The 15,865-nt window shown below is 48.2% G+C and overlaps 9 protein-coding genes across 9 annotated transcripts; 4 read left to right on the top strand and 5 right to left on the bottom strand.

The window, feature by feature from the left end:
* Positions 1 to 80: 80 nt before the first annotated feature.
* On the bottom strand, positions 81 to 1,047 carry N7483_006177 (uncharacterized protein; the record flags this gene model as incomplete). Its single annotated transcript, XM_057089614.1, has 2 exons — positions 81 to 782; positions 838 to 1,047. The coding sequence occupies 2 exons, from the start codon at positions 1,045 to 1,047 to the stop codon at positions 81 to 83; spliced, it is 912 nt and encodes a 303-aa protein (XP_056949443.1).
* A 567-nt stretch (positions 1,048 to 1,614) lies between these two features.
* Positions 1,615 to 2,657, bottom strand: N7483_006178 (ATP11 family protein; the record flags this gene model as incomplete). Its single annotated transcript, XM_057089615.1, has 2 exons — positions 1,615 to 2,419; positions 2,482 to 2,657. 2 exons carry the CDS (start codon positions 2,655 to 2,657, stop codon positions 1,615 to 1,617), a joined length of 981 nt encoding a protein of 326 aa, XP_056949444.1.
* Positions 2,658 to 3,435: 778 nt separating this feature from the next.
* N7483_006179 (WW domain protein) lies at positions 3,436 to 7,232 on the top strand (the record flags this gene model as incomplete). Its single annotated transcript, XM_057089616.1, has 3 exons — positions 3,436 to 5,957; positions 6,016 to 6,622; positions 6,687 to 7,232. The coding sequence occupies 3 exons, from the start codon at positions 3,436 to 3,438 to the stop codon at positions 7,230 to 7,232; spliced, it is 3,675 nt and encodes a 1,224-aa protein (XP_056949445.1).
* A 525-nt stretch (positions 7,233 to 7,757) lies between these two features.
* On the top strand, positions 7,758 to 8,426 carry maiA (maleylacetoacetate isomerase MaiA; the record flags this gene model as incomplete). The annotated part of the gene is made up of 1 exon (XM_057089617.1): positions 7,758 to 8,426. One exon carries the CDS (start codon positions 7,758 to 7,760, stop codon positions 8,424 to 8,426), a length of 669 nt encoding a protein of 222 aa, XP_056949446.1.
* Positions 8,427 to 8,608: 182 nt separating this feature from the next.
* fahA (fumarylacetoacetate hydrolase FahA) lies at positions 8,609 to 9,895 on the bottom strand (the record flags this gene model as incomplete). Its single annotated transcript, XM_057089618.1, has 1 exon — positions 8,609 to 9,895. One exon carries the CDS (start codon positions 9,893 to 9,895, stop codon positions 8,609 to 8,611), a length of 1,287 nt encoding a protein of 428 aa, XP_056949447.1.
* Positions 9,896 to 10,230: 335 nt separating this feature from the next.
* Positions 10,231 to 11,754, top strand: hmgA (putative homogentisate 1,2-dioxygenase (HmgA); the record flags this gene model as incomplete). Its single annotated transcript, XM_057089619.1, has 4 exons — positions 10,231 to 10,298; positions 10,352 to 10,861; positions 10,920 to 11,570; positions 11,622 to 11,754. The coding sequence occupies 4 exons, from the start codon at positions 10,231 to 10,233 to the stop codon at positions 11,752 to 11,754; spliced, it is 1,362 nt and encodes a 453-aa protein (XP_056949448.1).
* A 234-nt stretch (positions 11,755 to 11,988) lies between these two features.
* N7483_006183 (fungal specific transcription factor domain-containing protein) lies at positions 11,989 to 12,882 on the bottom strand (the record flags this gene model as incomplete). Its single annotated transcript, XM_057089620.1, has 1 exon — positions 11,989 to 12,882. The coding sequence occupies one exon, from the start codon at positions 12,880 to 12,882 to the stop codon at positions 11,989 to 11,991; it is 894 nt and encodes a 297-aa protein (XP_056949449.1).
* Positions 12,883 to 13,256: 374 nt separating this feature from the next.
* On the bottom strand, positions 13,257 to 13,895 carry N7483_006184 (uncharacterized protein; the record flags this gene model as incomplete). Its single annotated transcript, XM_057089621.1, has 1 exon — positions 13,257 to 13,895. The coding sequence occupies one exon, from the start codon at positions 13,893 to 13,895 to the stop codon at positions 13,257 to 13,259; it is 639 nt and encodes a 212-aa protein (XP_056949450.1).
* Positions 13,896 to 14,683: 788 nt separating this feature from the next.
* On the top strand, positions 14,684 to 15,862 carry N7483_006185 (uncharacterized protein; the record flags this gene model as incomplete). Its single annotated transcript, XM_057089622.1, has 4 exons — positions 14,684 to 14,725; positions 14,786 to 15,316; positions 15,377 to 15,712; positions 15,770 to 15,862. 4 exons carry the CDS (start codon positions 14,684 to 14,686, stop codon positions 15,860 to 15,862), a joined length of 1,002 nt encoding a protein of 333 aa, XP_056949451.1.
* Positions 15,863 to 15,865: the final 3 nt, after the last annotated feature.

The raw sequence follows: 15,865 nt of genomic DNA on the forward strand, positions 1-15,865 counted from the left end.
TCAAGAACACATATAGGAAGTGGGATATTGGGCAAAAAGAAAATTAGTGAGGTTTAGGTACACGTCTTCCATAGACATTCTCACAGAGAATCCCAAGCACGTCTGTTAAGAAACCATCTGCGCTTTCCTTTTGAAATCTGGAAACCAACCTTTCGCTCCTCCGCCAGTTTACTCAATGACTCATTCAGAAATGGCTCGAATGCGTCAGCAAAGAGTTCTTCTGGTATATCACCATGTAGTGTCTGTACCATCTGACGCGTCGTCAACCCTCCTTTCACTTGAACCAAAGCCTGATAAATCTGATGCTCGCGATGCTTCTTTTGTCGAATATAAAGTCGAATCGTTCTCGGTAAATCAACAATCTTGATTCCATGAGCCGGGTACCCGATTTCACATCCTTGTCGTTGCATGATCTCTAAACTTCTCATATACTCTGCTAGATCCTCGGCAACACTGTATCCATGACCTAGCACATTATCACCGGTGAAAAGAGCGTTTTCTTCTACCAGGTGGAAACACATGTGGTCTACCGCATGGCCGGGTGTAAAAATAGCGCGGATTGTGGCACCCTCTGTTCGGAAGATTTGTCCATGCTTTATGGGTAATTGTCCGGGACTGGGTCGATTCTTGTATACCCTTGACGCGAGGGACGGGTCATATTCGATTAAATCGGGTACACCACCTGTATGATCGCCGTGCCAGTGTGTGAGAAGAATATGCGATATTGTAAGATTGCGCTCTCGAAGGAGACGGGTGATATTGGTAGCCCAGGTGGGAACTCCCTACGGATAATGTTGAATTAGAGATACTGATCTTTCGAGCATCTTGATCCCTTACCTGTCCGGTATCAATAAGGATTCGAGAATTTCCAGTCCCAATGAGATATGTGTTAGTACCCTGGAGCTGCATTTCTCCAGGATTTCCACCCATTATTCGGGTCACCCGGTCTGTGAGATCTTCGATATCAGGGAGGTATGGCAAGCTTGCTCGTTGGGCTGAAAGGTAGTCTCCCCAGGCACAGCCTAGAATAATCGGATTACGAGCCATGATATGGTCTAAACGATCAATCTTCACGTTTGATTGTCAGGGTAGAAATGACTTTCAGTTGAAGATTACCCAGAATTTATAGATAGAAATCCGAGTCCTACTGGGAACTTGAACCTTGGAAGACCTAGTTTGGATGATTTGATTTATTTCATCTTCTTCATACATCCATGGAGAAGTATTTGATATTGTTGACTACATAGATTAGGTGGCTGTAGTGAGCAGTATTCGAACGGGGTATTTGCTCAATCTCAAATTTTGCCAGTGCACTCGGAGACCGAACTAAACCTTGAATGAGGACGGGCATCCAGATAGAGTATATGCCATAAAAAGTCGAAATTAAAGATCCGATGGAATGATCCGAGTCCATTGAAACATACACATGGGTCTGTTCGGCTCATTACCTACTTGTGCAGCGTGCTATTCCCGAGGCTCGGGTCGGCGATAGTCACCTGGGCAATCTAAACATAACTCAAGCTGGAAGAGACCGAAGTTCAAGTTGTACAGTTCACCGGGTGCCGGTGATTGAGTCAGATTCGATTATAATACATTTTTGATACAAGCATCCATCTACTGGATCTTTTCACTCTCCTCCATCAATTCCTCCACCTTGAAATTCTCCGTGTCTCCACGAGTGAACATGCGGACAAGCTCGCTCTTGCGTCCGCTGGCCTGTCCCTCAAAATCGTAGAAACGTTGCACACAGCTGACAAGCCATGTAGCCTCCGTAGTAGACACACCACGGTCAGGCACGACCTGTCCGTGCATCAAGACAAGACCCTTGTCATCTGCCAAATCCAAATAATGTGTAACAGTCGTGTGCGGCTGGGCGAAAGAACCGTGCATCTTGAATGCCCCAAGGTGGGTGAAGATCACCGTGGAGACATGGGTATTAGCTGTCTCTCCCGAGGAGGAAGTAATGACGGGTTCCTCGGCAGGGGGGTGGAATGCCCATTGTAGGAAGTGAATATCAGCGGTGGTCTCCTCTTGTTCCTCGGCGGTCTGTCGTGGGAGTGGGAGAACGAATTGGGGGTGCTGACGTGCGGCGTTGAAAATACGCTGGTATATTTCGAGAGGGATCGCCGCGCAAACGGTAGTTGGGTTGTTGGCGAAACGGAGACGCCAGAGTGCTTCGATCTCCTTGGCTGGGAGCTCGCGGATCTTTTCGACATCGACGTATGTGCTCAGAGGCTTAATGGGACTGGCTTTGTCGGTTGCTTTGCGGGCAGCATGTACGGTCGGAGATTGGGCAGAGGGTGATTGTTTTTCAGGTGTCTCGGGTTCTGGGGTGGTCGCGGTCGATGCTTGACGGCGCAAATCGTGGATCTTGTCGCTGTAGGCTTCTTTCAAGGAATCAACGGACTCATGGCCTTCTCTGAGTGGTGGAAAGATAGTTAGCCGAGGTCCTTGGCTGTGATTGATTTTCCTCACACTTACTGTTTAGCCTTCTGATCCAGCTTGGAACGATACTTGTCCAAGACGTGCTTGGGATCGTGGTGCGAGGCTAGAAAGCGCACATCGTGAACTTGAGCCCAGCGGCGCTGCTGGGTGCGAAGGGGATTCGCTTGACCCCGGAAAACGGAGCGTAATCCTTGAAATCGTAGGGAGGCCATGATATGATGAGGATGAGATCAATTAACCAGTACTGAATACTCGATCAATTGATATTCAATGACTCGGGCTTGTTCCGAGGAGATCACGTGGTATGAGTTGAATGGGCCAATCAATGGAATGGGATGTATAAAGTGGATCACGATAATATAATGATGAAATGAGCGAACTTCAAATTGAATTAGGTATTATATATTTTATACTGTTGATTAAAAAAGTGAAAGAAGTTTATTGCATAGAAGTATTTCAAATTCCTACTATTAACCACCCATACTTGGGCATCGACTATTTACCCAGTGGTGTTACTCATGCACTCAAGTGCTATTCATCTTAACTTTCACATACTTCCAAGGTTCCTGATGTTTACTATTTATACATATATATATGCATTTCTGCAGGCTACTAGTAATCCCTTTTCAAATAATTCCATAAATTCCAAGGTTATAAGCATCTCGACCATACCAATCAAAATACAGAATCAGACCAAAATGAAGTTGCCTATACGGAGTAATAGCACGTCTCCGTACTCTAAGCGCCCAGTGTGACTTGAACTCACCATCCAAGTTTCCCCTCACCAATCATCCTTCTATCTAACAACCCGGATGGAGTACCCCCTGAGCGAATCACAACCCCTCATCTACCATGCCCCGCCCTGCAGTCACTAAGAAACAATCACAATTAACTAAAACCTGGGCGCTTAGAGGGTTCTCTTAAAATAAATCCTTGGACTTCTTGCATCCTGCAACTTTGAATCTGTCTGATCGTCGTGGCCCCTGCAGCATGGATCCTGGCGACAGTCGTGCAATTCACCCTGATGAGGAGTTGTTCTTAAACAACTCCTCCAGGAAGACAAGTAACGCATCTAGGGTTGAACCTCTCAGAATTAATAAAAGAGACTCAACCATGTCAGTTGCGCCCGTTGCAAGCCCACCACCAACTGCGCCGCTGCCATACCCCGATGACAGACCTCGTCTTCAAATGCGTACCTCATCTTCTAGCGATGGGCGTCCCGCCGACCCAGCCCCAGCTAGATATGGGTCTCCGCCCGTAAGCTCCGGGTCTGTGAGCCCCGCCGATTATCCCCCGGCTTTGCGGCCGCGGGATGGTCGCGAGCCAAGAGTCGCGACACTAGCTGAAAGACGAGGAAACGCACCGAAACCATTACCTGAATCTCCGGTGACCGATCCAGGCCGAGAAGCTCTTGCAGCCAGACCATACCCTCGTCCGCCAGCGGTTGCGTCGGCTTCATCAGGGAGCGTACCAACGGAGAGGCAGTATGATTATCGCCAACAATACTTCCCGCCTCCTCAGCGCACAAACTCACGACCATCTTCCGCCCGACCTCCCTCTACATCACATGCGCCTCAACCAGGTGGGATCAATCGAATCAGCTCAACTTCCACTACTCGCGCCCAACGTGGTTCCCCGCCACCTCCAGAGACACCGATAGTAGGACCAGGGCAGCAGGCTACTTCGGACATCGAAGCGCGATATGCAGCATCTGGAATCGCTGGAACGGGCACACTCATCGGCCTTCGATCACAGAGTTCCGCAGCGCAATCACGCGCAGCTCAATATGCGGGGCAAGAGCCGCCTCAGCAACACCAGCCGGCGCCACCAAGACCGTGGACGCCCACCGAGCAGCCGGGTAGCCAGCCTCATGGACCGCCCACTGTTTACCAAGGCGACGAGGTAGTCAGCGATAGCCCGGACCTTCCTGTCCACCCGGCGTTTGCCAACAGCCCGCCGCTACAGCCTCAGCCGATAGCCACACCGACGCCTTCCAGGCCGCAACAACAACAATCACCACCGACCCCGCAAAGCCAACGACAGTCACAGCAGCTTCAACAGTCCCCGATTCCCGGTAATGCACTGGAACAAGATATGGACCGAATGAACCTTAGTTCCTCGCCTCCCCCCGCATACTCGACTGTTCCCCCAAACTCATCTGCAAACAACTATCCACCCGAGAAACAGAATGGTACACCCGGAGGCGATGCCGGACCGGCTATCGCAGGGCACCCAGCATTGCTCAATCAGTCACATGCTGCCAGTGCTGTATCCGCCTCTCCAGCACCAGCTGTCTCTCCCCAGGATCATCCTGCATTTGCCAATGATCCCCGACAACAACCTCAGGCAGGCCCATCTACACAGAATGCTGTGCCTAACGGACTACCAGCTTTTCAACCACAAGTAATCCAGCACGTTATGTCTCCTGGACCAGCTGCTGGTCTACCGCCGGCATCTCCACCACCCCTTCCAGAAGGGTGGATCGCTCATATGGACCCCAGTTCTGGCCAGTACTACTACATTCATCTACCCTCGCAATCTACTCAATGGGAGTTTCCAAAGGGACCGACCCCATTGAACCTCAATGATACGCCGTTGTCGCCCGTAGGAAGTGTTTACACGAACCACCCATTGGCCTCGCCAGGCCTGTCAGCTTTTGGAAAGCCCATGGCTTCCCCGGGACTGTCGGCATTTGGAAAACCAATGGCATCTCCAGGAATACCTATGACTCCAGGCTTTGAGAGTATCCAGTCTCCTCTTGCAGGATTTTCCGGTCCCCCGCCGAGCAGCGGAATGGATTTGTACAAAACCGCGCCGACGAATGGCGTTTACTTTGGACCTTACCTACGCTACACAAACATGGATATCGAGCGGGGGATTTGGATGGGCTCTATCCTTATTGTAACTGATGCTGCACAGCCACCAACAATCCACCTTCACCAAAGTGCTGATCTCTCTCCAAACCCGCGACAATTGAAAGCTGTCAATATTGCCGCTCACCAGCGGTGGACGTTCTACAAGTATGAGGTTGACATTCAAATGGATGATATGACCCCAGCTAAATGGACATATGCGATCACATCTCACCTCGGTTGTACTCGCTACGAGTTCCTTGTCGCAGGTCGACATGAGACCAACTGGCGTTTCATTGCAACATCTGGGAACGATTTCTCAGTAAATGTGAACGCCAATGAGCGAGCTCGCTTAGGTGGGGTTGGATTTATATGGAAAGACATCATGCAGAAGCATAACGAGATTGGTGGGTTCCATGCACAGCTGTGCCTTGGAGGACAGATCTACGCAGATCGTATGTGGAAGGAGATCCCTTGTCTCAAACAGTGGCTGGCCATTAGTGGGAAAGAGGCAAGAAAGAATGCACCTTGGACAGCGGCAAACCAGCAGGATGTTTCCCATGCGTACTTCCATTACTACACCAGTCATTTTGATCAGCCATACCTTCGAGAGTCATTTGCACAGATTCCTTACATCTGCCAGATTGATGACCATGACATGTACGCAATTCATCTTCCAACGGGGACTAAAAAACGTACTTATGCTAACTTTTCATAGCTTCGATGGGTTCGGTTCTTATCCGGATCATATGCAATTTTCAAACATGTTTAAAAATATCGGTCGCATCGGCATTGAGATGTACCTACTTTTCCAGCACCATACAACTTTGGACATCCTTCGGAATGTTAGCAGTGACGTTGATCTTTTCACTATCACTGGGACCGGCTGGCACTTTGTTAAATATCTTGGTCCTGGTGTTGTGGTTGTTGGCCCAGATTGTCGCTCTGAGCGTAACCCCCACCAGGTGATGGCTGGTCCAACATACCAAGGCCTATTTCCCAAAGTTGCAATGCTCCCACCGAGCGTTCAGCATTGTCTTTGGATGATAGCAGTCCCTCTCATCTACCCTCGATTAGAGACTGCTGAGCATATCGCCCATACTGTGACTACAGGAAAGCGTGCTGTAACTGGCACCTATAACCTGTTAGGCAAAGTTACTAGCTCAGTGGCGGGAGTAGTAGGCGCCAAAGAATTCGTGGGCTCCGGGTTTGATTCTGTGAAGCGTGCAGTTGGCAAGTCTGGCCTTATGGGCAGCATTTTGAGTCCTTTTGGCGAATTTGATTTGATGGATGAACTGCGCGACCAATGGACTCACGAGTCAAAGGTTTGTCATATATCCCTCGAATCCTATACAAAATATCTTTATCATACTAACATGTCTACTCAAGGACCTTGAACGGACTTACTTGATTCGTACCCTCCAGGGTATCGCCCATCAGAAATCACTTCGCATGACCTTCCTCTCCGGCTCGGTCAATGTCTGTGGTGCCGGTCTTGTCCACGATCCCAGCCAGCCATCTGATCACAAGACCATGTACCAGCTTATTTCATCGCCATCCGTGAATACTCCGCCCCCTTCATATGTCGTGAAAATGCTCCATAGCAGCAGCAAGCCATTATACATCCCTTCCAATGGCCACAGATCCTCATCCCAGCCTACTGATACCAAAGAGGACATGATGGAAATATTCCAGAATGACATCAATGGACAGGCCCGCGAGCATCGCAAGCTCATGGCGCGTAGAAACTACGTTGCCATTGTGGCTTACGATCCCGAGGTTGTTGCCGCAACCCCTTTCAGTCCTGTTGGCCCAGTTGCTGGAACCAAAAAGCTCAGCTTAGCCGCAGACTTCATCGTTCAGGGTGAAGGAGCTTATGCTAGTGTGGTTAAGTATGGGCCTGTCATCGTACCTAGTCTGGAACAAGGGCGATGAACCAGACCTTCACTAATGGATTCTATCGAGCATAAAACCTTTCCCCTTTCACGCTGCTAAGGTCATTTTATTGAGCCTTCGTCTTGTATCTTTGCATTCCTCTTACTTATTCCTGGTCCTTCATTCATTATTTAGCGCTTCCCTTTACGATTTGTTCTCACGGGTTACTTCATGCACATTTCTTTATTAGAAACGTTTAGCCATCGAATCAGACGAATTTCTTTTTGTACATTGTTTTCTCTATTTATTTTTTGTTCACATTTATGAATTGGTTAGAGCATGTGTCATTAGGCCCACCACGGAAAGCAACGGCATTTGACATAGCGGGACTGATTCCGCTATGAGAGATCGTTACCCCGGTATACATCAAGGTTTCATTGCGGCTTGAGCACCGAGGACGACAATAACAGGTACCATTATAACCATATGCTTAACCGGTAGAGTTAAATAGGATGATTAAATAGTGACTCTCTATCCAATAACTTGAATCTAGCGATAATTCTACTTCTACAGCCATTCCTCAAAATGTCCTCGAACGTAACACTATACACCTATTTCCGTTCATCCTGCTCTGCTCGACTCCGCATCGCACTTCATCTTAAAGAAATCCCATTTACTCCAATCTTCGTCAATCTTTTCAAAGATGAACAGTCTTCCCCTTCTCATAAGGAAATCAACCCATCCGGCCTTGTCCCAGCCCTGATCATCGAACGTGATAACGAAGCTCAAGTGACAATTACTCAGTCCCTAGCAGCTCTGGAATATCTACATGAAACATTCCCCGGACCCGCACTTCTACCATCCGATTCGGATTCCCGCGCTCAAGCACGTGCATTGGCTTCCATAATCGCGTGCGATGTTCAACCCGTTACGAACTTGAAGATTTTGAAGCGTGTTGCTCCCTTTGGAGTGGATCGTGCAGCTTGGTCGAAGGATTTGATCGAGGAGGGTTTACAAGCTTATGAAATCACGGTGACTCGGTCGGCGGGCAAATTCAGTGTTGGTGATATGATTACTATTGCGGATATTTGTCTCATCCCTGCTGCTTGGGGCGCTGAACGGGTTGGTGTGGATTTGGGGAAGTTTCCGGTTACAAATGCCATTGTTAAGAATTTGGAAAAGGAGGCGGCTGTTATCAAGGCTCATTGGCAGAGTCAGTTGGATACTCCTGAAGACCTTCGAGTGAAGCACTAGGAACACGGCTGGAGTATGAGATTAATCTATGTAGTGGAGCTACTTACGGGAAAGGATTTAGTTTGTTTAAGCTTGATTGAACATGATCATTGCATTGCATTCTTGCTGGGGATAGTCTAAATTGGATAGCGAAATTCAAGGAAATCAGATCAGTTTATATTTTTTTCATCGCAGATTCATGCTTAAAAAGAAACAGGTGGGAGAATGGTGCCGACACAGTCGCCAAATCCAACATAGCTACCCTCTGTACCAGCAGTACCACGCAGAATGATAGTATCGCCATCCTCCAAGAATAGACGCTCAGATCCATCAGCCAGAATCAGAGGTGTCTTGCCATTAGTCTGTTCAAGCAAACTACCCTGCGTCTTGGGCTCGGTACCGGAAATAGTACCCGAGCCTAGCAAATCACCAGATCGCAGATTACATCCGGTGATGGTATGGTGAGCAACCATCTGGGGGAACGAGTATAGAAGGTTGCGGGCATTACTGTGCGAGATCACTGTGGGTTGACCACCCTTGTTGGTGATCTCGACCTCCAGAGGAATCTCATAGGTAATCTCGGGGCGCTTTTGTCGCAGGTATGGGAGGAGGGATTCGCGATTTCCGGGCTCAATTCCAGTAGCACGGAAGGGCTCAAGTGCATCGATGAGAACGACCCAGGGTGTAATGGTTGTGCCGAAGTTCTTAGCGTTGAATGGACCCAGAGGGACGTATTCCCATGCTTGGATATCACGCGCGGACCAGTCGTTCATCAGAACGAGACCGAAAATGTGATCCTCGGCTTCGTCGATAGAGACGGGTTTACCCATTTCATTGGGCTTGCTGATGAAAGCTGCGAGCTCGAGCTCAATGTCTAATTTCTTGCATGGAGAAAAGACAGGAACCTTGGGGTTGGCGGCGGGGTTGGCGAGGATTTGACCACTTGGTCGGTGCAAAGGTGTACCTGAAGGAACGACAGATGAGGCACGTCCGTGGTAGGCGACGGGGAGATGTGTGTAGTTTGGCTGCAGAGCATTCTCATGTCCTCGGAAAAGAACTCCGACATTATAAGCGTGATTCTTTCCAGCGTAGAAGTCGGTGTAATCGCCAATCTGCATGGGAACGTGATTGGTCACTCCTGAGCGAGGCAGAAGAGCTTCCTTCTGCAGGGTTGCGTTGTCCTTGAGTATCTCCGGGTACCGGGTATCCGCGCTGAATACATTCTGTAAGTACTCGCGCACCTGGCGATGTACTGGACGGCCCAACTCGGCGAAGTCGTTCAGAGTTGTTTGGTTGAAAACGGCAAGATTCTTTTGAACCTCAGGCAATGGAGCGAAACCACCAGCAGTAGCAAAGGTGCTCAAATCCAAGGCATAGTCACCGATTGCAATAGCAGGAACGCGGGAGACGGATGATGTGGAGATGATACCGAATGGAATGTTGGCCAGGGAGAATGGCGAGTTCTTGGGAATCTGAAGCCACGAAGCCATGATGAATTGTCTTGTAATGAAGGGAGGATGCATGAACTGAGAGACTATTTTATTTTATTTTCTCTCTGCGATCTGCCCAACTTAACTATTGTTGACCATAGTTTCCCCTCGGTCTATGATTCCGGAGTGCGGAATTGATCCGTCCCCCGCATCCAAGCGGTGCGGAAGTAAAGATGAATGACGCAGGGTTAATCGCGGAGTTCTTGTTATTTACCGCTGAGTTAGTTACACACGGAATATGCATGAGTTGATCCTCGGTCGTTTGTCGAAATACTAGTACAAACTCCCCTCCTTTCATCTTGTTCTTGTTGAACTTGCTCTCTCCACACGCCATCATGCCCGTTACCAACTTTCCTCATCCTGATCCCTACAGTTACCAGACTGGCTTTGACTCGTATCACGAGTAAGTATTGAATCAGATCTGAAGTTTAACATCAATTAACTCTTATCCTTTAGGTCTGAGGCAGTCAAGGGAGCTTTACCAATTGGCCAGAATTCCCCACAAAAGGCTCCCCACGGTCTATACGCTGAAAAGCTGTCGGGAACAGCGTTCACCGCACCCCGCCATGAGAACAAACAGACTTGGGTCTACCGTATCATTCCTGCTGCAGCTCACGAAAACTTTGTCGCTGAAGAACGAGACTCATACCATACCCGCATGACTACCGAGACACACAAGCTGCACCACATCCCTAACCAACTACGATGGAATCCCTTTGATCTGGACGAGAAGGTGGACTGGGTTCATGGTCTACACTTGGTCGCTGGAGCTGGTGATCCGACCTTGAAACAGGGACTCGGTATCTTGCTTTATGCTGCTGGTAAGGATATGGGCAAGGAGGCATTTTACTCTGCCGATGGAGACTTCCTCATTGTCCCTCAGCATGGCGTGTTGGATATCCAGACGGAACTAGGCCGCATTATTCTGCGACCGAATGAAATTTGTGTTATTCCGCGAGGAGTCCGGTAAGAATATTCTTTGTTGGATATAAAAGTGCAAACACCTAATATTAGCATCGCATAGATACCGTGTCACCCTCCCCGATGGTCCTGTTCGTGGCTACATCTGCGAGCTGTACCAGGGCCATTATGAGTTACCCGAGTTAGGCCCCATCGGATCCAATTGTCTTGCCAATGCCCGCGACTTCCAAGCCCCGGTCGCATCCTTTGATGACGAAGAGGAACCTTCCGAATACAAACTCTACAGCAAATTTGCTAACTCCCTTTACTCCGCGCGCCAAAATCACACCCCATTCGATGTTGTCGCCTGGCACGGAAACTATTATCCATACAAGTATGACCTGGGTCGCTTCAATACTATCGGATCTATCTCCTTTGATCATCCTGATCCTTCCATCTTTACCGTTTTGACTGGTCCCTCCGATCATGTCGGCACCGCCATTGCCGACTTTGTTATCTTCCCTCCTCGCTGGTTGGTCGCGGAGAATACTTTCCGTCCTCCATGGTATCATCGAAACACCATGTCTGAGTTTATGGGTCTAATCGCTGGTAACTACGATGCTAAGACTGGAGGTGGCTTCCAGCCTGCTGGTGCAAGTTTGCATAATGTTATGAGTGCCCATGGACCAGATGCTTCTGCGTTCGAGGGTGCTAGTAACGCTGAGCTGAAACCGAATAAGGTTGGTGATGGCAGTATGGCATTCATGTTTGAGAGGTATGTTTTTCCATTTATTGATTTACTATTTCGGGATCTAACTTTCAATAGTTCCCTCATGGTTGGTGTCTCTGAGTGGGGCTTGAAGACGTGCCAGAAGGTACAGGAGGAATACAATGACCATAGTTGGACGCCATTGAAGCGTCACTTTAAGAATCCTGAGAAGGCTTTTAGTCTTTTCTGATCTGTATATATACATAGCAAATTTAAAATTGTCCACGATCTTTCGAGTATTTCAAATATTGAATTTGAATTTGAATTTGTCGATCTCTCAGCAAATATCCATGCCCATGCCTAATAGAGTCGGTGGCTTCGGGCTCGGCTACTGCCGGCTATTTTGCAAACCAGTGATCTTTTGGCTGCAGTTGGAGAGGTGCCTAAGGTACAGGCCATAGCTCTAGACTCAATTTCTTACAGCCTATTCAAGGTTTGACAAAAACATCTCAGTGATTGTGTCCCAGCTTCTCATGTCGAACGAACACCCTGTCCAGTCGAACTGATTTAGATCATATTCATGATCACTTGTTGGGAAATTCATATCAAAGAAGGAAAACACGTCGTCTGCCTCATTTCCTTGCTGTAAAGGTTGTACAATGCCTTCTGGCTGGCTCAGAAGAGAATTGGAATTCTCTATAATGTTGAAATCATCAGGGGGAGTCTTTGAAAACTCCGTATCAATTGTGGCCAGCCGGTCGCGGCCTGGAATACGGAATTTCTTCAGCATAGTCAGCATGGGCGAGAGTTTCCTCGATAGCTCATGGGATGAAGCAGGGTGGTCTCGATATGAAGCAATCAGGTCAATTGCTCGGGAAACCAGAATCTCTATATCATCTAATGAATGTGACAATGTGGAATCAGAACCAGTCTCGTCCAACGCGTGGACAATGCTCAGAATCAAAAGGACGACTGAGGACGATAGAAAGTGTTGAAAGGTTGCGATTTGGCGTCTGTATGTAGCGGAATTGATATCAAGGTCTGACAAAATGAATATGCTATCGGTTGCAAGCTCGAGCCCTAGCTTGATCTTTTCATCATTAGATCGAAGATGGGGTTTCCCCCAGAAAAATGGCCGCAGTAGGAGCCCACGTAGCTGATTTGCGCGGAGGTACAGTAAAGTAGGCACAAACTCGGGAGTAGATTCTTTCCGCTCTTGCGGGTGACAAAAGTTCAGAGGCTCCAGGGAAACGCGTCGCCAATCCTCAATCCTCTTCCCAAGCTTGTCAAAGAGAGAATCATTTTGACAGTCGGGTTCTTGTATGAAGCCTTGAATAAAGCCCGGAAGTTCGGGAAAGCCAGACACATAGGATACCATTGCACTCAAGCAGAGTGTATTGCACTACGGTAGAAGAGTAAGAAACCGTGTTATATCGCCATTGAGTGTACTGACCAGATCTGGAGAGGTTTTATCTAAGTCTAAATCCTGGACACTCCGCGGGAGCCCTGTTGCACAGCTCCATAAACAATCAAAAACATAAATGCTCCAACAAAGCCTGGTGAGCTCAGTTCGACTGTAGTCATACAAGCCGTTGACAGGCGTATTTTTTTTATGCAATCCAAGCTCCATCGCCAAACGACTTGCAATGCCGGACATGCGCCATGCGAGGCGCACGTCACCTTGGGAGAAATGATAAATACCCTAATGGCGTGAGTTAGTGAACAAAGATAGTAGCAAGGCCAAAGTGTTTGCTAACTGACTGTGAGTATGACCGTGATGATGTCCGTCACATTGCAGCCCGCGAAGAACGAATTGGATCGCACTAGCACCAGCACATAGGAAAAGAGGGTCTCCCTTAGAGAATCCTCGGGGCGCTCAATGGACAATGCTATAGCAAGAGCTACGCAAGTGACTGCCGCCGCTCCATTCATGTCAGTCGTACTCAACCTGGTTGAATTGTTGAGATAAGACTCTTCCACATATCTGAGAAGCCTGTTTCGGTCAATGAGCGGGTAAATTTGGCCTATTTCATGTTGATAAACATGTACTAGCCGAATTGCCTCGGCCTTTTGCAGGTGTTGAGTGTGTGGGGCTTTTGGGAAGCACGAGGCATGATTCTTTTCTTTTCCATCGAGCCCCGACCTGGCTTCAACCGCGTCTCCTTCGGTGTCGGTAGTGGGTGTCAATGCCTGGTTTTGACTGACTCGTTGCGCAGCCTTGTTGGCACTATACTGAGTACTTGTGGGTCCAAAGTATTGGATGTCAAAGCCTGGAGGAGACACTACTGCGGGTATTAAATTGCTATTGTTCGGCTGTGAGGCAAGCGAAACATTCTCCAAATTCTGGACACTGGAGATTCGCGACTTGAGTTCATCCAGATTATTTTGCATCTTGTCAGCCAAGTTTGTCATCAAGTCAAGTTCTCTAGTGGATGTAGCTCGGTTAGCCTTTGCTTACTAGTAGCTCCACCGCCAGGGGGTGTTGGGTGAAATAGGAAGGAGAGGTACAACACTGACTCATGATGGATAGGAATATAGTCATTAGACAGGGGTATATTATCTCCTATGTTGCGGAATCTGGACGCCGATTCAACAGTCGTCTCATAATGGCACTCTAGTGATTTTTGTCTGCAATAATGGCACGGCAACTGCCCATTGCATCGACCTTTCCGGCGCCTGCAGGCGTCACAGGCCACAAGGGACTTTTTCAAGGGCCGTTTGCGTTTTTTCGACTCCACAGGCATATTGAGCAACGCTTTTTCCTCTGTTCAAGACTGGTTCAGGAGTCATGGGCTACTGCTCAGCGAGCCTCGACCTGGTGGGTCATGGACGGAACAATGAACGTCCGGGCCGGGTGTAGATAGCGATGGCAATTGAAACGCAATCAACAACCTTCGAAGAAATCGCCTGAAAGTCACGGTAGATAGAGAAAAAAGGAAAGAGAATGGAAGGTTTGATGGAACTCTGTCAGCATTGGACGCCGTGACGAAAAGAAATGTCCAAACCCCCCGGAAGATTCCGTAAACTTGGATATAGTGCCATACCGGAACCTCCGTAGAAGGTAGCGGAGACTCCGAACCGGCCAGAAGTCTATAAATCCAGTTGCTATTTCCTGTCGTATGGATTTGTTTCTATCAACGCCCAGCAAAGAGAGCTTTAACTTTTTCTTTTATCTCGAAATGGAGAGCCTTATTGTGATTTTGGGTATTACTGGCAATCAGGTACATATATGACTCAGACTCAGCTAGAACATTGAGCATTGGCTAATAATCGCACTACAGGGAGCATCAGTTGCAGATGTATTTTTGAAGGAAAAAGGATGGAAACTACGAGGCATCACTCGAGATGTGACAAAACAGTCAAGCCAGACCTGGAGCCAGAAAGGTGTTGAGATGGTACAAGCTGATCTAAACAACCCCGAATCACTTCGAAAAGCGTTTGAAGGAGCGAAGGTTATCTTTGCAGTCACAGACTTTTGGACTCCAATGTATGACCTATACAACTATGGCAAGCTGCGTCAGGGTCAGAGCATCAGCGAGTTTTGTTATGATCTCGAGCTTCAGCAAGGAAAGAATGTCGCTGATGCGGCGGCATCCATTGAAACGCTGGAGAGATTTGTTTTCTCTGGTTTGGTTAATATCAAAAATACCACCAAAGGAAAATATACATGGGTGTATCACTTCGACGCTAAGGCCGCAGTAATGGAGTACATCAAGACTTCTTTGCCGGATCTGAACAGGAAATCCTCGGAACTCCAGCTTGCCGAATATGCAACAAACTGGCGTGTTTGGAAGTTGAGGCAACTTCATAAAGTAAGTCCAGGCTGTTTAAGATACTGCTCGACAATGACAACTGACATGGACCACGTATAGCAAGATGATGGTACCTTTGCAATGCTGCTCCCCGGTGATTCAATGGCAGGAGCAGCCTTCGTTGTACCCAGAATAGACACAGGTTACTTCGTGAGGGCATTGGTTAACCTGCCGCCAGGAAAGAAGCTGCTAGGCTATGGAAGCTTTCTCAATCATGAGGAATATGTTCGCATATGGACGGGTATTTTGGGAGTCCCGAATGGTGGAGTCAAAAGGATCACAGTCGAGGAAGCTGCCGCTTTTGAAGGAGGTCCCCACGGACGGGGAGTTGCTGAAACATTCGCAAGTGTCCTTGAAGTCAACTTTCTGGATGATAGTTTCATGCACCCCCGCCAGGTACGGCTTTCAATCAATATTCTTTCATTGCAGATTTTTATTAACATATTCTGTCAGATTCCAAACAAGGAGATCGAATGCCCAACGACCAACATCGAGGAATACTTGAAGAGCCAGGATTTCTCTTCAATGCTCCAGCGTACACCTTGACCT

Source organism: Penicillium malachiteum (genome assembly GCF_028827825.1).
Source record: "Penicillium malachiteum strain IBT 17515 chromosome Unknown utg000002l:1.0-8849297.0:1.0-8852440.0, whole genome shotgun sequence".
NCBI classification, from domain to species: domain Eukaryota; kingdom Fungi; phylum Ascomycota; class Eurotiomycetes; order Eurotiales; family Aspergillaceae; genus Penicillium; species Penicillium malachiteum.